The 18,742-nt window shown below is 56.1% G+C and overlaps 2 protein-coding genes across 4 annotated transcripts; one reads left to right on the top strand and one right to left on the bottom strand.

The window, feature by feature from the left end:
• The first annotated feature begins 11 nt into the window (after positions 1-11).
• On the top strand, positions 12-9,706 carry GZF1 (GDNF inducible zinc finger protein 1). 2 transcript variants are annotated; one of them, XM_032104403.1, is made up of 6 exons: positions 12-146; positions 1,348-2,626; positions 6,369-6,463; positions 6,933-7,100; positions 7,671-7,828; positions 8,201-9,706. In XM_032104403.1, the coding sequence occupies exons 2-6, from the start codon at positions 1,362-1,364 to the stop codon at positions 8,510-8,512; spliced, it is 1,998 nt and encodes a 665-aa protein (XP_031960294.1). In that variant the 5' UTR covers positions 12-146; positions 1,348-1,361; the 3' UTR covers positions 8,513-9,706. The 2 variants fall into 2 exon arrangements, with proteins under 2 accessions (XP_031960294.1, XP_031960295.1); XM_032104404.1 differs by having other exon boundaries at positions 13-146; positions 1,351-2,626.
• A 478-nt stretch (positions 9,707-10,184) lies between these two features.
• On the bottom strand, positions 10,185-18,242 carry NAPB (NSF attachment protein beta). Of its 2 annotated transcripts, XM_032104425.1 has the most exons (11): positions 18,063-18,242; positions 16,198-16,277; positions 15,785-15,901; positions 15,018-15,064; positions 14,864-14,941; positions 14,167-14,222; positions 13,874-13,958; positions 13,221-13,325; positions 12,926-12,994; positions 12,664-12,714; positions 10,185-11,830 (listed from the first exon to the last, which is right to left on the bottom strand). In XM_032104425.1, the coding sequence occupies exons 1-11, from the start codon at positions 18,158-18,160 to the stop codon at positions 11,726-11,728; spliced, it is 891 nt and encodes a 296-aa protein (XP_031960316.1). In that variant the 5' UTR covers positions 18,161-18,242; the 3' UTR covers positions 10,185-11,725. The 2 variants fall into 2 exon arrangements, with proteins under 2 accessions (XP_031960316.1, XP_031960317.1); XM_032104426.1 differs by lacking the exons at positions 15,018-15,064; positions 16,198-16,277; positions 18,063-18,242 and having other exon boundaries at positions 15,785-15,844.
• Between the last annotated feature and the right edge of the window lie 500 nt (positions 18,243-18,742).

The following is an 18,742-nucleotide window of genomic DNA, read 5'->3' as shown; positions in this document are numbered from 1 at the left end:
CACTTCCGGCGCGCCGCCGCCTCAGCCGGGGCGGGCCGGGGTCGTGGCGCGTCAGCGCTTCCGGCCGCGCCCGGGGCTGAGCGGGAGCCGCGGCCGGGAACGGACCGGGAGCGAACTGGGAACAAACCGGGAACGGGTCGGGAACGGTGAGTGCGGGAGCCATGGCGGGCTGGCCCTGCCCGCTGCCTTTTTCTCCCGTCTTTCCCCCTTTATTGCCCCCCTCTTCTCTTTTTCCCCTCCTCTTTCCTCCCCCTTTCTTTTCTTCTCCCCGTCTTTCTCCCCCTTCCCCTCCTTGTTTCCCCCCTTTCCTCCCCTTCTTTCCCCCGCCTCTTCTTTTTCCCCAGCCCAGCATTCCCGTGTGATCCAGGGCCCTTTCCAAAAGGGATTGGAAGTGGGCACTGGGGGTGGTTCTCCATGATTCCAGCAGCAGCCACCTGGGAATCCTCTCCCCGTTCCCCTTTGGGCTGGAGCTTCTTGCCTCTTTCCGGCTAGTTTTGCCTCTGGAAGAGGAGGTATTCCTGGGAAATGAACAGTGCTCAGATGGGAGTTAGAGGGGCAGTTGTGAAATGACACGAGAAGTAGTTAAAAATCATTTTTATTGGGGTAAAAAAGTGGCGTTTTGGTAGCACTGATTGTTTAGAAAGCACTGGGTGAGACATCACTTCATTCCCAGCAAATGGAAAGAAATTCCTTAAATTCCACTAGGAACAGGGTTCAGCTCCACAGATTCCTCAGAGCACCTTCAAATCCATTAGAAATGCAGCTTCTTCTGGGGTCAGACATTTGGGAAAGCACCCCAAAACTTCCGTTCTTTTACAAACTTTGGAGCAGCTTCAGACATTCCCGGGAAATAGGGCCCAGTGGAAGGTTGGAAATGGGCCTTCAAAATGTGCAGGCTGCGAGTCCATTGTGAGGCATTCCTGCCATTTTGGGGGTTTTCAGTGTGTGGATACGATTATCCATCGCGAAAGAGCTTGGGATTTTGTGTGGAGATCATTTCCAGGCAGAGTTTTTGGGATTGCAGTTAACTTTTGCTCAATCTTGCCTTCCTTTTATTGCCTGGTGAGGCCAGCAATCATTCCTTCATTCCAGGTGCCTTAACTTGGATCCAGCTCTGTTTGCTCCATCCCTGTCCCAGCCTCTGACAGTCCAAAGGGTTTCACGGAAACACCAGGGTTGGGATTTAAGCTCAGATTCGCTCCATGGTTTTGTTGAGGAGTCGGAGATCGGTCCAAGGTTGGATGAAACGATCTCGGAGCTCTTTCCAACCTCGGCGATTCCATGAAACTCAAACCCCAGCCGCCGCGAACCTTCGGAATTCCGCTGGCTGACGCGGGCTCTCGTTAGCAGGGAGAAGAAAGATGGAAAGCAATCCTGTTCTGCTGGAATCCAAGTCCTCTCCCATCAACCTGCTGAACGAGATGCAGCAGCTGCGGCTGCTGGGCCACCTGTGCGACGTCACGGTGAGCGTGGAGTACCAGGGCGTCCGCGCGGAATTCCCGGCGCACAAGGCCGTGCTGGCCGCCACCAGCAAGTTCTTCAAGGAGGTTTTTCTCAACGAGAAATCCGTGGATGGCCCCCGGAGCAACGTGTTCCTCAACGAGGTGCAGGTGGTGGATTTCGCCTCCTTCCTGGAATTCGTGTACACGGCGCGCGTGGAGGTGGAGGAGGACAGGGTGCAGCGCATGCTGGAGATCGCCGAGAAGCTCAAGTGCCTGGATCTCTCCGAGACCTGCTTCCAGCTGAAGAAGCAGATGCTGGAATCCGTGCTGCTGGAGCTGCAGAACTTCTCGGAATCGCAGAATTCCGAGGAGGAAAGCGCTGCCCACCCGAGCGCCGCGCCCGCAGCAGAGGCCGAGCGGGACCCTCCGGATTCTTCCATGGCCAGGCCAGGCCACGGAGCATCTCCCGAGGGGCCGGCTGCCAAATCCAAGGAGAAGATGGACAAGAAGAAGGAAGTGCTGAAGGCTCCTTACGCCAAGATCCGCAGGGCGAGCGGGCGGCTGGCCGGCAGGAAGGTGTTCGTGGAGATCCCGAAGAAAAAATACACCCGGAGGCTGCGGGAGCAGCAGCGGAACGCCGAGGAGGAAAAGCAGCCCGAGGGCGAGGAGGGAGAGCAGGAGCAGGAGGAGAACTCCGGCAAACCTGAGGGCTCCTCTGCGGAAAACCTCCCCAAAGGCGAGGAGGACAGGAAGAAGCGCGGCGGCGCCTTCAAGTGCGGCACGTGCGAGAAGGAATTCCTGTACGAGAAGAGCTTCCTGAAGCACATCCAGCAGAGCCACGGCATCGCCTCGGCGCTGGAGTTCCGCTGCGAGACGTGCGCGCAGACCTTCGCCAACCGCTGCAACCTGCGCAGCCACCAGCGGCACGTGCACAGCAGCGAGCGCCGCTTCCCCTGCGAGCTCTGCGCCAAGCGCTTCAAGAGGAAGAAGGACGTCAAGAGGCACATCCTGCAGGTGCACGAGGGCGGCGGGGAGCGCCACCAGTGCCACCAGTGCGGGAAAGGCCTCAGCTCCAGGACAGCGCTGCGGCTCCACGAGAGGACGCACACGGGCCACAAGCCCTACGGCTGCCCCGAGTGCGAGGCCAAGTTCTCGCAGCCTTCGGCGCTGAAAACGCACATGAGGTAGGAGCAGCTTTGCCCGGACTTGGGGCGCAGCCCTGAGCCTCCCAAATCCCTGTTGTCATGTGGGGTGCAGCCCTCAGGGCTTCCCAAATCCCTGTTTCTCCTCATGTGGGATGCAGCCCTCAGTGCCTCCCAAATCCCTGTTTCTCCTCATGTGGGATGCAGCCCTCAGTGCCTCCCAAATCCCTGTTTTCTCCTCATGTGGGGTGCAGCCCTCAGCGCCTCCCAAATCCCTGTTGTCATGTGGGGTGCAGCCCTCAGTGCCTCCCAAATCCCTGTTTTCTCCTCATGTGGGGTGCAGCCCTCAGTGCCTCCCAAATCCCTGTTGTCATGTGGGGTGCAGCCCTCAGAGCCTCCCAAATCCCTTTTTTCTCCTCATGTGGGGTGCAGCCCCCAGAGCCTCCCAAATCCCTGTTTTCTCCTCATGTGGGGTGCAGCCCTCAGAGCCTCCCAAATCCCTGTTTTCTCCTCATGTGGGGTGCAGCCCTCAGTGCCTCCCAAATCCCTGTTGTCATGTGGGGTGCAGCCCTCAGAGCCTCCCAAATCCCTGTTTTCTCCTCATGTGGGGTGCAGCCCTCAGCACCTCCCAAATCCCTGTTTTCTCCTCATGTGGGGTGCAGCCCTCAGAGCCTCCCAAATCCCTGTTTTCTCCTCATGTAGGGTGCAGCCCTCAGTGCCTCCCAAATCCCTGTTGTCATGTGGGGTGCAGCCCTCAGAGCCTCCCAAATCCCTGTTTCTCCTCATGTGGGATGCAGCCCTCAGTGCCTCCCAAATCCCTGTTTCTCCTCATGTGGGGTGCAGCCCTCAGAGCCTCCCAAATCCCTGTTTCTCCTCATGTGGGGTGCAGCCCTCAGTGCCTCCCAAATCCCTGTTTCCTCCTCATGTGGGGTGCAGCCCTCAGTGCCTCCCAAATCCCTGTTTTCTCCCGATGTGGGGTGCAGCCCTCAGCGCCTCCCAAATCCCTGTTTTCTCCTCATGTGGGGTGCAGCCCTCAGCGCCTCCCAAATCCCTGTTGTCATGTGGGGTGCAGCCCTCAGAGCCTCCCAAATCCCTTTTTTCTCCTCATGTGGGGTGCAGCCCCCAGAGCCTCCCAAATCCCTGTTTTCTCCTCATGTGGGGTGCAGCCCTCAGAGCCTCCCAAATCCCTGTTTTCTCCTCATGTGGGGTGCAGCCCTCAGTGCCTCCCAAATCCCTGTTGTCATGTGGGGTGCAGCCCTCAGAGCCTCCCAAATCCCTGTTTTCTCCTCATGTGGGGTGCAGCCCCCAGAGCCTCCCAAATCCCTGTTTTCTCCCGATGTGGGGTGCAGCCCTCAGTGCCTCCCAAATCCCTGTTTCTCCTCATGTGGGGTGCAGCCCTCAGTGCCTCCCAAATCCCTGTTGTCATGTGGGGTGCAGCCCTCAGAGCCTCCCAAATCCCTGTTTCTCCTCATGTGGGGTGCAGCCCTCAGAGCCTCCCAAATCCCTGTTTTCTCCTCATGTGGGGTGCAGCCCTCAGAGCCTCCCAAATCCCTGTTTTCTCCTCATGTGGGGTGCAGCCCTCAGTGCCTCCCAAATCCCTGTTTTCTCCTCATGTGGGGTGCAGCCCTCAGCACCTCCCAAATCCCTGTTTTCTTCTCATGTGGGGTGCAGCCCTCAGCGCCTCCCAAATCCCTGTTTTCTCCTCATGTGGGGTGCAGCCCTCAGCGCCTCCCAAATCCCTGTTGTCATGTGGGGTGCAGCCCTCAGAGCCTCCCAAATCCCTTTTTTCTCCTCATGTGGGGTGCAGCCCCCAGAGCCTCCCAAATCCCTGTTTTCTCCTCATGTGGGGTGCAGCCCTCAGAGCCTCCCAAATCCCTGTTTTCTCCTCATGTGGGGTGCAGCCCTCAGAGCCTCCCAAATCCCTTTTTTCTCCTCATGTGGGGTGCAGCCCCCAGAGCCTCCCAAATCCCTGTTTTCTCCTCATGTGGGGTGCAGCCCTCAGAGCCTCCCAAATCCCTGTTTTCTCCTCATGTGGGGTGCAGCCCTCAGTGCCTCCCAAATCCCTGTTGTCATGTGGGGTGCAGCCCTCAGTGCCTCCCAAATCCCTGTTTCTCCTCATGTGGGATGCAGCCCTCAGTGCCTCCCAAATCCCTGTTTTCTCCTCATGTGGGATGCAGCCCTCAGTGCCTCCCAAATCCCTGTTTTCTCCTCATGTGGGATGCAGCCCTCAGAGCCTCCCAAATCCCTGTTTTCTCCTCATGTGGGGTGCAGCCCTCAGAGCCTCCCAAATCCCTGTTTTCTCCTCATATCCCGTGTGGGCCAGGACTGTGCTGCAGAGAAATGTGGGTGGGATTCCTCCAGCACATCCTTAGACTCAATACAAAGACAAGTGTGGAAATATTTGGGAAGGATGTGGCGGGGTTTTCAATGGGAAAATGCCGGATTTGGGGGCGAAGCAGGGAAAACAATGGATCTGGGAATAGGAGGAGGTGGCGCGTTACTGATGTCACCCACACGGAGCTGATGCGGCACCCGCTGGGTTTTATCTGTCCCAGGGTGGTTTTATCAGGGCAAAAATCATTTCTGAGGGGTTTTCACCCGATTTTATCTCTTATTTTACCTGTCTTAGGGCAAGAATCATCTCTGAGGGGTTTTAATCTGATTTATCTGATTTAATCTGATTTATCTGATTTAATCTGATTTATCAGTTATTTTATCTCCCTCGGGGCATTTTTATGAGGGCAAAAATCATCTCCGAGGGGTTGAACTTGATTTTATCAACTTTATCTTTCCGGGGGCATTTTTATCACAGCAGAATCATCCCTGAGGGGTTTTAGCCTGATTTTATCCCTTATTTTACCTGCCTCAGGGCAGAGCCCTTTTTCATGAGGGCAAACATGATCTCTGAGGGGGTTAACCTGATTTTATCAGTTATTTTATCTGTCCCAGGGCGTTTTTATCAGGGTAAAAATAATTTCTGAGGGACTTTACCCTGATTTTATCAGTTATTTTCTGTGTCTTAGGGCAGGCATTTTGATCAGGGCAAAAAAAATCATCCCTGAGCGGTTGAAGCTGATTTTATCACTTCTTATATCTGTCTCAGGGCATCTTATCAAAGCTAAATCATCTCTGCGTGGTTTGACATGATTTTATCCACTTTATCCTCGTGAGGGCATTTTTATCAGGGCGAGAATCATCTCTGAGGGGGTTTAACCTGATTTTATCGGTTATTTTATCTGTCTTGGGCCAGAGACATTTTTGTGAGGGCAAAAATCATCTCTGAAGGGCTTGAGCCTGATTTTTTTCATGGAAAAGACATTTTTATCAGGGCAAAAATCACCTAGGAAGGGCTTGGGGCTGGTTTTATCCCTTTTTTTCTCTTTCTTGGGGCATTTTTACCAGGGAAAAGTCCTCTCTGAGGGGTTAAACCGGATTTTTTTTTTATGTTCCCAGAGCCCTTTCAGGAATTTTGGACACTGGCGTCTCAGTGCTGCCTTAATTTGGGTGTGCTGGGAATTTCTCCGCCTTTGGGATCTATTTTGCCCCGTGGATGTGCCTCTCCAGGAAACGCAGCCATCCCAACCCCCTGAGGAGCTTTCCCTCACATCCCAAAGGGTTGGGCGCCACAGCCTGGAGAGAATTTTCTAAATCTGGCTGCTTTCCCCCTTGAAAAAATCGGTTTCACCGTAACATTCTTGGATGTGGGCGTTGATCCAGCAGTAAGGATCAGTGGGAATGAGGGAAGGGTTCATCCTGGAGTTGGAACATTCCTTTTTCCTTGCAGGATCCACACGGGGGAGAAGCCCTTTGTGTGTGACGAGTGTGGGGCCCGCTTCACCCAGAACCACATGCTCATCTACCACAGGCGCTGCCACACAGGTGAGGCTGCAAAACTGGGAGAAACCAATCCCAGCCATTCCAGGGAGATGGAAAATGCTGCTTTTTGGCCGTGTTTTTATGGATAAAATGACATCTCGTCGTCTCTTAGGTGGGATTTGCCTGAGAAAGGTTCCCAAGGATGTCCCGTGATTTTAAGCTGAGCGAGGGTTGATTTAAATTGGATTTTGGGAAGAAATTCCTCCCTGTGAGAGCAGTGAGGCCCTGGAACAGTTTCCCCAGAGCAACTGTTGCTGCCCCATCCCTGGAATTGTTCTAGGCCAGGTTGGGAACAAGTTCCAGGCTTGGAGCAACCTGGGATAGAGGAAGGTTTCCCTGCCCATAGAATGGTTTGGAGCTGGGTGACATTTAAATGTCCCCACAGTGAGGCCATGCTCCGGAATTTCTGTGGGATATTTAAGAGCATTCCCAAAGCTCTGCTGGCTTAATCCTCCTTTTCCCCCTTTTTTAGGGGAAAGGCCTTTCATGTGTGAAACCTGTGGGAAGAGCTTTGCCTCCAAGGAATACTTGAAGCACCACAACCGGATCCACACAGGATCCAAGCCCTTCAAGTGTGAGGTTTGCTTCCGGACCTTTGCCCAGCGGAATTCCCTGTACCAGCACATCAAAGTCCACACAGGTAGGATGGATTTGTTCCTTTTCTTGGATCCACCCCTCACCACGGCAATATTCCAGCCAGGAATTCTCAGCCAGGTTTTTTCCCCGCATGCACGCCTTGATGTGTCATGTCCTCCCCTCCTCCCACTAGTCCTGCCTGACAGCAGTTCCCTGGCACGCTTCCGTAGGCCGTGGAGATGCTGGGATCGTTGGGGATGGAGAGCTCTGGTTTAGCTGGGGAAGGAGGAAAACTCCAGACAGGGAGTTTGTGGGGTGTTTGGAGCGATCCCAGGGCTGGGAGCGGCGTGGGGGTGCTTGCTCAGAGACGGGTGAATAAAGAGGAGGAATACCTGGATTCTGGGCAGGACTTGAGCCTGTCACGGAAAACCCATGGGAAATCTGTGGAAAAGCGGAGCGGCAGCACAGCTTTATGGGGCTGGGAGGAAGCTGCTGCCTCCAGCTGGGTCACAATGTGACAACACTGGTACCACCGGGATGTTTTCCCTGGCCGTTCCCTGCCATCCGGGGCTCGCTGGGCGTTCCCGAGCCGCAGCAGCCCGTGCCCAGCCCGCACCCCGTGCCGTGTTCCCAGGGGAGCGGCCGTACTGCTGTGACCAGTGCGGGAAGCAGTTCACGCAGCTGAACGCGCTGCAGCGGCACCACCGCATCCACACCGGCGAGAAGCCCTTCATGTGCAACGCCTGCGGCAGGACCTTCACCGACAAATCCACGCTGCGCCGCCACACCTCGGTACGATCCCGCCCTCCCGGAGCGCCTTCCGGGCCTGCCACAGCCCGTGGGCTGACAGGTCAAGCGTGGGTGGGGCTTCCAGTTCTGGGGGAAGCGGGGATGTTGGGAAGGAATTCTTCCCTGGCACAGTTTTCCCAGAAAACCTGTGGCTTCCACATCCCTGGAAGTGTTCAAAACCAGGTTGGATGGGGCTTGGAGCAATGTGGGATAGTGGGAGGTGTCCCCAGATCACCTTTAAGGTCCCTTCCCACCCAAACCATCCCATGACTCCAAAACAAAGACCTTTCCTACCAGCGTCAAATACAAGCTTGACCCAAACTTTGCCTTGTCATCCTGTATCCAACGTTCTCTCCCCTGGTTATCCCTTTGCAGATCCATGATAAAAACACCCCCTGGAAGTCCTTCCTGGTCATCGTGGAAGGAGCCGCCAAGAACGACGAGGGGCACAAAACGGAGCTTCCCGACGAGGAATACGAGGTGTCCCCCAAAATCCCGGAAAAGCTGCTGGCCTTCCCAGAGAACAGCCCCTACCAGGGCCTGGCAGCCGGCCCGGGAAGCGGGAATTCCGGCACAGACTGTAAGGCCCCGGGAGCACAGGAGTCTCTGCTGGGAGAGCTCAGCGTGCTCCACACGCAGACGGACTCCGGGCAGCCCCAGCTCCATGCCCTGGTGAACATGGAATAACTGGGGACTGCCTCCCGCTCCTTAGGCTGCACCCCTTGTACAGTCCTTGGCCCGAGGGAAGCTGGGGAAGAGTGGATTTCCAGCTTTCCTCTGGAAATTCCTTCCCCAGCTCCATCTCCTGTGGTCGGGCAGGGTGGCACCACGCCGGGGAATTTGTGGGAGTTGATTCCCTGGGAATTCAGGGGGTGGCTCAGGGACCTTGGTGGTGCAGGTTTGTTTTCCAGGGAATTCAGTGCCACATGGACAATCAGGAGAACCGATGTTTCTCCGTGACATTCGCTGCGTTTTCCCCAGTGGAATTTCACCCAGGAAAAGTCTGGCTAAATTTGCTTTTCAGGAAATGCTGGTTTCTCTCTGCTTTTGCCAAAGATCCCAAAGAGTGGGAGCAGCTTTGGAGTTTCATTCCAGGAGTTCGGAGTCTCTGAGCAGCGAGAGGGGCAGGTGGGAGCCAAGTGCTGCTTCCTTGGTTTTAACAATTCCATGGAAGCTGGAGCAGTCTGGCACTTGGATCCTGTCACTTCTCACCTTCCAGCTGCTCCAGCTCCCATGGAATTGGGCACTTAGGAGACCAAAACATCTCCTGGAGAAAAGTCTGGGAAAAGGCTCAGTTCCGAGGCTTTTGCCGCTCCATTTTCGTGGAATAGGATTTGGGGGATTTTCCCTGGGCAGGGAGGGAGCCTCGGAGTGTTGTCTCCTGTTCTTTGGGAACAGCAGCTCGCTGCTACAGTGCAATGCTCCAGACCTCGGGATCGGTTTCCCAGTGTCAAAACCCGCAGCTCTTCCCATTCCTTTCCCCGTTTCTTTGCCTGTTCCTGTAGTATTCCCACCGAGATTCCTCAGCTGAAGCTGGGAGCAGAACTTTGGGAAAGGTAAGCACAATCCAGCCTGGTGAGGTCCAGCAATAAAGACCACAGAGGTATTTTTTGGGATAAAGGGATGGCAGAGGCGTTCTCATGGAATTCAAAGCTAGGAAAAAGGGAACTTTTGTACCGGAGGGCATTTCCAAGAGGATATATTTGAGATATTTATTCCTGCTGGAGCTCAGTTATTCCCAAGGGAATGAAAGGGGTTGTAGATATATTTAAAGGCTGAGCAGTTGGATCCGGAGCCAGGGAATGTTTTGTACTCTGGGAATACACGGAAGTGAGTTGTCTGAGCTGTTCCTATTAAAATATGGAATATGGAGACCTCCCAGTAACTTGGTCATATCCAGTGGGATACTTTGGGATGCTGACAGGCTCGGAAGGTCCACCTGGAGAAGATTCCCTGGAAACCTCAGAAGGGGCCTGCAGGGAAGTGGGATCCAGCAGGAAGTGAGTCTTCAGCAGGAATTGCAGTGACAGGAAAAGAAGGAGGGGAGGGCTTCCCAGTGACAGAGGGGGAATTCTGGTGGGATATTGGGAAGGAACTCTTCCCTCTCAGGGTGGGCAGGCCCTGGGAGAGTTTTCCCAGAGCAGCTGTGGCTGCTCCATCCCTGGAGTGTCCAAGGGGCTTGGAGCAAGCTGGGATAGTGGAAGGTGTCCCTGGAACAGGGTGAGCTTTAAGCTCCTTTCCCACCCAAACCATTCCGTGATTCCGAACAGGAGTTCAGGGAATCACGACTCCTCCCAGCCTCCATCATCCCACCACGCTCCAGCCTTTTGAGTTTCCCAGAAAAACCACTGCTCCCTCCTTCCATCCATGATTTTCACTTTATTCATGAACAGAGTCACACCAAACATGATATTCCTGCTAAGGCCATTTCCTTAAATAAGTTTTCCGAGTAGGGGGTGATGGAAGTGGGGCGGGAATACAGCGGGAGTGGCGGAATTGTCACCTGGGAACCGTCACAATTCACCATGGATACAGCGGAGGACATGCTGGAGCTACTCACACACGGCTACCAGGTGTAGGGATGGAGTAACAGCCCTCCTGCTCCTCCTGGCCTACAACACCCACACAGGGAACGGGAACGCAACCGAGAAACACCGGGAAAAGTGGAGCCTCCCACGCTGTGCTTCCCCTCATCCCGGCTCCCACGGTGCTGGACGCCGGACAAAGCCATTCCGAAGGGAGGGAATGGATGAACTCCGTGTGCTGCCAAGCCTGGAGCTGGGATATCCCTCCTGCCTCCCAAGCCCGGGCTTTTCCATCTCTTTGGGACGTTTGGGATGAACACAAGGACCTGTGGGAAGTACGAGATGGGGAAGGGAGGGAAAACACCAAACCAAGGAGAATTTGGCATGGATCAGGATTTTTGGTTCTCAGAACTTCAGAGCCCAGCGAGCCAAGCTCTATCCAAAGCCCAACATTCCAACCTTTTTCCAGAGGAAAGAGGGGCGGGGGCTGCCTGGAGTCTCCAGAACAGCCCTTAAGTCATGACGTCACTCTTCCCAAAGAGTGACAAATTGCACGAGCTCCCGACGCCTCCGACACATCCATGGAAAACCAGGCAGCTCCATCCTCTCTCCCTAACCACGCATCCATACATTCCTGCAGGAATTTTTCAACCCTTCCCAAGCAAACTGTGCCTTCCCCCGGCACCCGAATTCCCACAAGGCTCCCGTGGGATCAACACCCGTGTGCAGCCGAGGGGTCGGAATTTAGGGATCGTGCCCAGCGCACGCAGAGGGACAGGTACAAAAGCAGATCCTTCCTCGGGTGGAATTCTTTGGGAAGTGGAGGGATGGGATGCACCACGAACTAAAGTGGAAAATCAATCCAAGAAAGATGGAAACCAACCAGGACCTAGGGCCGACCCCGATCCCGGCGCTCCTGGAATGCCTCTGGCGTGGCGGGGGTGTGCGGGATATTGCCAATTCCCAAAGCCTCTGGCTAGCACCGCGTCCAGAGCCCCGAATCCAAGCAGATCCAACACTTGAGAACGGGAAAACAGGAACACAACAGGCTGGAAGCGCTTACTGGTACTGTGCCGGCCTGCATGGAATATTTACATGCTGGAATCAACGGAACAGCGGGAAAACTGGGAGCTGTCAGTGCAGGCACCGGGATGAGTGGGACCAAACCCGAGGAGGAGGAGGAGGAGGAATTCTGCTCCAAGAGCTTCTCCCGCCTCGGATCCGCCCAGAGCGTCACCACAGAGCTAAAGAAACACAGGGAGCCGTGGGAGTGGGAAGCGACGAAAGAAAGCGCGGGATTGGGTCAGGAATGCCCGGGATTGGGTCGGGAATTCCCGAAAAGTCCTCGGCTGGAGGCGGGAAGGGCCCGCGGGCATCACTTGAGGTCGCCGTCGCCCTCGCCCTGGATGGTTTTCTTGATGCGCAGCAGCATCGTGGTGAGCCACTGATCCAGCCGCGAGATGGAGTCGAATTCCTTCACCTGGCACCGGCAAAAACGTGGATCAGGAAAGGGAATGAGGCTGGGATGGGAGCGGCACACGTCTGGGAATAAAGGGGAGGGAAAGGGCGGGGGGAATGCAAAGGACAATGAAGAGAAAGGGGGGAGAAACGAGGGGAAAGAAGGGGGGAAAATAATGGGAAAGGGAGAGGGAAAAACAAGGGGAAAGAGGGGAAAAGCAAGGGGAAAAGGGAAAAATAAGGGGAGAGGGAAAATTAAGGGAAAAGGGGGGAAAATAAGGGGAAAAGGGAGGGGGAAGAATAAGGGGAAAGAAGGGGGAAAATAATGGGAAAGTGGGGGGAAACAAGGGAAAATGAGAGAAAAGGGGAAACAAGGGGAAGGAGGAAAAAGAGGAAGGGCAAAAAAAAGGGGAAAAGGGGAAGAGAGGAAAAAGGGGAAGAAGAGAAAAGGAGGAAGAGGAGAAAGGGAACAAACCAAGGGGAAAGGGGGGAAAAACAAGGGAAAGGAAAAAAAAGGAGAAAAGAAAAATGGGGGAAAGGGAAAGAAAAGGGGGAAGCGGGGGAAACAAGGGAAAGCAGAGGGGAAAAGGGAAAAGACACAGGGCCAAGATCCTGGGAAAAGTCTCTCCAAACCCACCCCGAGCACTTTAAGCTCCTGTCAAACACCAAAGGATCCAGGCGGGATCTCAACTCTCCATGAGAAACCAGGAATGCTGAAGGAGGAAGCTGGGACCTTGCCGGAGCAGCTCCGCTCCCAGCCCCTCTCCGCAGGTTCCCAAATACTGAACAGGGCACAGCTATCCCAAAAAAGAGAGGGCAGAAGCAGCATTCCCAAGGGAATCCGTGAGTACTCACTGCCTCGGTGTAGGCCTCGCTGTTCTGCTCCTCATGGGCTTCCAGCAGTTTCTGGGAAAACACCGGGAAAAATTAGGGAATGCGCTGTTACTCCACGTGCCTGCTGTGGCATCTCATCCCAGGGAACAGAGATCCATGGAAAACACCCACCACAAACACGGCGCTGGGCCAAACCCAGGGAAAAGTGAGGCCAATGTCCTCTAAAAGATTGGGATAGAGGAGAAAAGCCCCAGAAAAGTGGGAAAGCCCCTTGGTTACTCACTTTCAATAGCTTGCATTCCCGGGAATCTGTGAACGCCGGGAACATTTCTTCATATTTCTCCAGCGCAAGCTGGAAGAGAGAAGAGATCCCTTCACGTACCATTCCCGGGTTTTCTCCCAGGATTTGCCTTCCCATCCTCAAACTCCGGGAAGTATCCACCACGTGCCAGTGGCACATCAAGAACTCCAGCCACTGCTGAGGAGGGATCAGGGACTCTGGGGATAACGGTTCCGAGCCCACCGAGCTGCTCCCAGCAGGCTGGTGGGGAGGGCTTGGGAATTCTGGGATAACTGACCTTGGCATTCAGCTCATCCACGATGAAGTGGCACAGGGCAGCTTTGAAGAAATATTCCTTGGCGCTGTACTTGAGCAGAGGGTTATCCATGGTGTTTGTTCCCACCTGGAGAAAAAAACCATGGAAAAAAGGGGCAGGAAAGGAAAGCCTGGATCAAACCAATTCCAATTCCACCCTGAGCCACGGGGCTGGGAATAAAAGGCATGGAAAAAATGCCAAAAGGCTGTTGGGAAGCAAGAAGGTTTCAAGCTCATCCCAAGGGAAGTCAGATGCCACTGGGCTGATCCCTGGTTGACAAGGAAATGGGAAAACAAATCCATTTGGGAAAAAGCTGCTCCGGCATGAACCCCCTGCAAGCACTGCCGGTATTCCCAGGTAAATATCCCACAAAAGGCAGAGCTGATAGATCCAGCAGGGAATTTTCTGCCAAAGGGAGCTGGAAATACATTCCTTTTCTTGGAAACACCGGAAATCACAGATGTGGCACCTGGGGACACTTGGCCATGCCAGGGGAACAGCGGGACTCGGACCTCAGAGAGCTTTTCCAACCTAAGCAGCTCCCTGATTCCAGCAGTTTTGCCAACCCCCCACGTGCCCTTTTCCTTGGGATTTGCCTATGCCCATGGCTGTTCCCATGGGATCTGGCTCCTGACCTGCTCGTAGATCTCGATGGCTTTCTGGTACTGCTCCAGCTGCGCCGCGTACGCCGCCACCTTCAGCAGACACTTGTTGGCTGAGCTGCAACCACATCCCGAAAATCAGGCCCTGAATCCTGGGAATTCACCAGCCCGTGCCCCAGCACCACCCAGCACCCCTTCCCCGAGAGAAAAGCAGGAAGCCACAGCTGGGATTTAGAGGAATTCTCTCGGAATAGGCTGAATTAGAAGTGTGGTGGTTGTGGGATGCATCCCTGCTCCGGCCCTTCCCGCCGATCCCAAGGACTTGCCTGTTGGATTCCTCTCCCTTGTAATAATCCGCGGCCTGCTCGTAGTGCGCGATGGCCTGGGGACAGAAATGTGGGATCAGAAATCCCGGGATAGAGCACCCCAGGGAGCAGCACTGACATGCGGGGAGAGCGATGGGATTCAACGGAGCGGAGCCGAGCAAGGGAATCCTTGCCTGGAAAATCATCCCTAAACCCCACCCGCTTTTATCCTGCAAAACTCCAGCAGGAGATCCGCAGTGGGATTCCTGCCCAGGGAGCCTGGAAATGGGAATGAGGGAATCACTGCTGACGTGGGAAATGAAGAGGGACAGAAAACGGCTCCATGACATTCCCAAAGCGCTCTTCCAATAGGGACACCGAGGTGGGCTCTCACCGGAGCGTTCGGCACAGGGACACACCAAAAGGCTGGGAATGCTCCATGCTGGGAAAAGCACTGACTCCAAGTCAGGCCTGGATTGCACCTACACTGGGAATTCCTGGAGATGGGGATTACTGAGAGCAAGGAAATCCCAGGATGGTTTGGGTTGGGAGGGAAGATTCAGTTCCATTGGGGGAACACCTTCCACTATCCCAGGCTGCTCCAGCTTGGAAACTTCCAGGGATGGGGCAGCCAAGGCTTTCTGGGAAAGCCATGCCGGGGCCTCCAGTGACGTCACTGATGACGTCAGCAGCGATGACGTCCCCGACGTCCCCTCACCTTCTCGATGTCCACCAGCTCGGCCTCGTAGATCTCGGCGATGGTGATGTGGTGCTTGGCGGCGATGGTGAAGCGGCCCTGGGGACGGGAGGGAGGCGGGGTGAGGCGCGGCGTTCCCGGGAGGCCGCGCGGGTTCCCGGGAGCGGGCCCTTACCATGTCCGTGTAGATATCGATGGCTGCGTTTAAGCAGTTGATGGCCTCTGCAGCGTGCGTGAGAGACAACAGCGTCAGCCTCAGCCCGCTCCCAACCCCGTTCCCTGCAGCTGCTCCAGGGACACCGACTCCGCAGGGTGGCTGCAGTGACCTCGGTCCCAGCGCCCCCAGCAATTCCCAAAGGGAGCAAACACCGGGATGACCCAACCCTGAGTTTGGCCTCTGCCTCCCCCAGCGCAGCAAAATTCAAGGGATCAACTCCACAACGCTGCTGTTTTCCAGGGAATTCTGGGTTTTATCCACCCTGAGTTTGTTCCCGTGTCTCCTGGGATAGTGCTGGTGGGAGGTGGGGGATTCGCTTCCAGACCTGTCTAGGGAAAATGGGATTGGAGGCTTTCCCAAAAATCCCAACCAGCTTGAAAGAATCCTAGATCCTCGATTGTCATCCCAGCAAAGGCCAGGATTGGGGAAAGCCTCGGGGACACGGCAGGGATCCCACCAGGATCCAGCCCAGGGACTGCCTGGAGCCATTCCTCAGGAAGCCCTTCCCTAAAGCCAAGCCAAACCAGGACGGAAGCTGCTGGAATTCCCAACGCCCCACAGCATCCCCAATCCCAACAAACACCAAGGATGGTGCTGACCCTCCTGCACCATCCCAAATCTCCTGGAAAAGCAGGAATGCACCTCCGCCACCACTGAGCGTTCAACCACTGGGAACAATCCCGGATTCTGCTGCCGGATTCCGCTGCCGGATTCCGCTGCCTTACCTTGCGGATCCGCTTTTTTGTAGGCATTCCCAGCATCCACGAAGCTGGTGGCGGAGTCATGCTTGCTCTGGAGCTGCATGTGCAGCTTGGCTGCCTGGCAAAAGGCATTTCCTGCCGCTGGAAAAGAAGGAATAGCGATCCCGTGAATCCTGGGAACGAGCGGGAATGTGCCGCTTCCGGGACTCATGGAGATTCAGGGATGAGGGCTTCCCAGCAGGATCACCAGCTGTCATTTTAGAATTCATCCAAGATCCTTCAGCTTATTCCCTCTGCCCACTCTCCCAGCATTTAAGTAGGAATTGCACGGACACAGAGACCATTCCCTATGGAATAACTCACTGGAAGACGTTTGGGCACTCCGGGATCACCTGGGATCAGTGATGCCACCCCCAAATCCCAGGATTTGGACTCACCACTCCAGTTTTTGGCGATCTTGAACATGTTGGCAGCCCTGGTGTACATCTCACACGCCTCCTCCACCCGGGTGTTGCCCCTGGAATACAGCGGGAAAGCTCCTGAGGCCGGCCGGGAACACGGCTCCCGAGCCGAAATCGGGATTGGGAATCTTGGCCTCTCCAGGCTCCCTGAGGCTGATCCCGCCCCCCATGTGAGAGCACTGAAAGGGGAACGCTGGAGTTGGGGGCTCTCCCGGAATTCCGAGATGCCAAAGGTCAGTGTTTTTGGTAAGGGAATGCAGATTTTTTCATGGAACTCCTGGAAAAAAAGAGGTTCCGGGGGGACCTCCTCGCTCTCCCTAAGTCCCTGACAGGAGCCAGGTGGGATCGAGTTCTGCTCCCATGGAAAAAAAGGAACCCCAGAATCCCTAAGGCTGGAAACCCCTCAAGCCCACGAATCCAACATTCCCCCACAATCCACGTCCCCAGGCGCCCCATCCACGCTGCTCTTCAATCCACCTCACAGCTGCGATTATTCCGTTTTCTTTCCCATCCCTTGGGAATTCTGGTGCTTTTCTCCCCTCCCTCTCTCCCTCTGGCAGCCGAGCCCGGTTGGTTTGGAAGCGCAGGCGGGATTTTTGGATCCCTCCTTGCCCTTGGAAGCCGCCTCTGGCACGAGCCGAAGCCAATAGCGGCAGCACCGAGGAATGCTACACCCGGAGAGGCCTCTGGAATGGGCAGGTCCCAGCCTTTTCATCCCAAAAAACTAAAACTAAAGGAATAACAGCGCTTGTGCAAGGTGGTGGAGCAATTCCAGGAGGAGCCCAGGCAGGAAGCAGGCACTGGGAGGCCTGGACATCCCGTTTGCCGGGACGATGCCAAGAGCCGAGTCACCCCCCCATCCTCTCCTTCCTCTTTTTTTTCCCTCCAGCTATTTTTAGCCCTGAAAATTAAAAATTCCCCTCTCGAAATCTCTGCCCGTTCCCTCCAAGGATTTTCAGGAATTTGCCGCCCGGATTACGCCCCTGGAGCAGGCCCTGCCTGATTAATCTGCTGGAATCTGGCCGGGGAGGAATTTCTATTTAAAACTTGGGGGTTTTAGGGCGGCCGCAGCCGATTTTTCCTGGCTGATGGATACAAACCTCCAGGCCTTCGCGGAGCATCGCTCCGGGAATGCTCTTTCCTTAAAGAAACTAAAGAAAAGAGGGACTGAGGTGGCCAAACCATCCCGTTTCCAGACACACCCCCAGGAACAGCGAGGCTCGAGCAGCCAGGCCCAGGGAAAAGGAAGCTCTGCCATTTTCTGGGATAGCGCCGGCCGCAACCCCGGGGTGCCGGTGTTCCTTGGGATTTCGGGAGAGCCCATCCCCGCCAGGGCGAATCCCGGCGGTGCCGGGAGATGATTCCCCCGGGATAAAGCCGGGCCGCGGGCGGAGGACGGGAGCCGCAGAGGCCGAGCGCGCTCGGCACATCCCTGAGGCCATGGGCGGCCAGGAGGGGCTGCTCCGGGGAGAGCGGGCTTTGGATCGGGATGGGAGCGCTCCGTGCGCCCTGACAGGGATAAGGGAGACCCTCACCCACACCGCGGGGCAGGAGCTGGGAAAAAGGGGGAACAGATTGCGAAGGGGAGGATGGACGTGGGGAAGGGGGGCTGGAAATAGGGAAGGGGCGGATGTAGGAGACGGCAGGGGGGCAGGGGCTCGGGGTGGGGGGGGGGATCCAGGAGCTGAAGGGGAGCGGGAGCTGGGAATGGGGGTGCGAAGGGGCTGGAAGGCGGCGGGCAGGAGCTGGAGAGGGGGATCCAGGAGCCGGGAAAGGGGGGAGATGCAGGAGGTTGGCCGGGGGATGCGGAATGCGGGAAGGGTGATGCGGGAGCCGCTCACCCGAAGAGCCCCCGCAGGAAGGAGTGCGAGCCCTTGACGCGCTTCTCGGCCTCGGCCATGAGCTGCACGGCCTCCCGCTCCTTCCCCGCGCTGTCCATGGCTCGCGCTTTCCCTGCTCGTCTCGCCTTCCTCTCCGCTCCTTCCTCCTCCTCCTCCGCCGCGGCACCGGGAGCGCGGCGGGCGCGTGCGCGGGGCGGGGCGCGCGCAGGATGCGGGATGCGGGATCCGGCGGGGATCGGGGATGAGCGGCTCCTCCCGGCGGCTGCGACCCGCGCAGCCGCGGCCCTTGGGTTATTCCCAAAGGGGGATTCCTTCAGGAGCTTCCCCAAGAGACGGCTGTGCTTGATTGCGAGGGAACGGGAGCGCGATCCCAGCTTAGTGCTGCCGCTGGGATCTGGGTCAGGTCAATCCTTATCCCGAAGGTTATTTATGTTACTCCCCGAGTTTCCTGGGAATGACCTCACCTGTAAGGCAGGAGAGCTGAAGCTCAGACTCCCGGGAGGTGGGCTACACTTTCCTGGGAATATTCCACACTAAGGACAGTCAGAAGAAGGGACACCTGTGTCCTGCCCCCGTTACCTGAGCGCACATTTGAGTTGTTCCGAAACGCCCCTGGAAGGAGGGAGCCCCTGTGCGGGTAAAACTGGGATACTCCTGCCTGATCCCTCCCCTGCGCACCC

The sequence above is a fragment of the Corvus moneduloides genome, chromosome 3, assembly GCF_009650955.1.
Source record: "Corvus moneduloides isolate bCorMon1 chromosome 3, bCorMon1.pri, whole genome shotgun sequence".
In the NCBI taxonomy this organism is placed as follows: domain Eukaryota; kingdom Metazoa; phylum Chordata; class Aves; order Passeriformes; family Corvidae; genus Corvus; species Corvus moneduloides.
The sequence above is the reverse complement of the archived record's forward strand: the minus strand, read 5'-3'. Positions and strand labels throughout refer to the sequence as shown.

Excerpts from the sequence above, each read along its gene's own strand:
- NAPB (XM_032104425.1), bottom strand. The coding sequence starts at position 18,160 with ATGGACAGCGCGGGGAAGGAGCGGGAGGCCGTGCAGCTCATGGCCGAG. Across the intron at positions 16,278-18,062 it reads TTCCTGCGGGGGCTCTTCGG|GGGCAACACCCGGGTGGAGG; the intron begins GTGAGCGGCTCC and ends GCTGTATTCCAG. Across the intron at positions 14,223-14,863 it reads AGCTGGTGGACATCGAGAAG|GCCATCGCGCACTACGAGCA; the intron begins GTGAGGGGACGT and ends TTCTGTCCCCAG.
- GZF1 (XM_032104403.1), top strand. The coding sequence starts at position 1,362 with ATGGAAAGCAATCCTGTTCTGCTGGAATCCAAGTCCTCTCCCATCAAC. Across the intron at positions 7,101-7,670 it reads GCACATCAAAGTCCACACAG|GGGAGCGGCCGTACTGCTGT; the intron begins GTAGGATGGATT and ends CCGTGTTCCCAG. Across the intron at positions 7,829-8,200 it reads CGCTGCGCCGCCACACCTCG|ATCCATGATAAAAACACCCC; the intron begins GTACGATCCCGC and ends ATCCCTTTGCAG.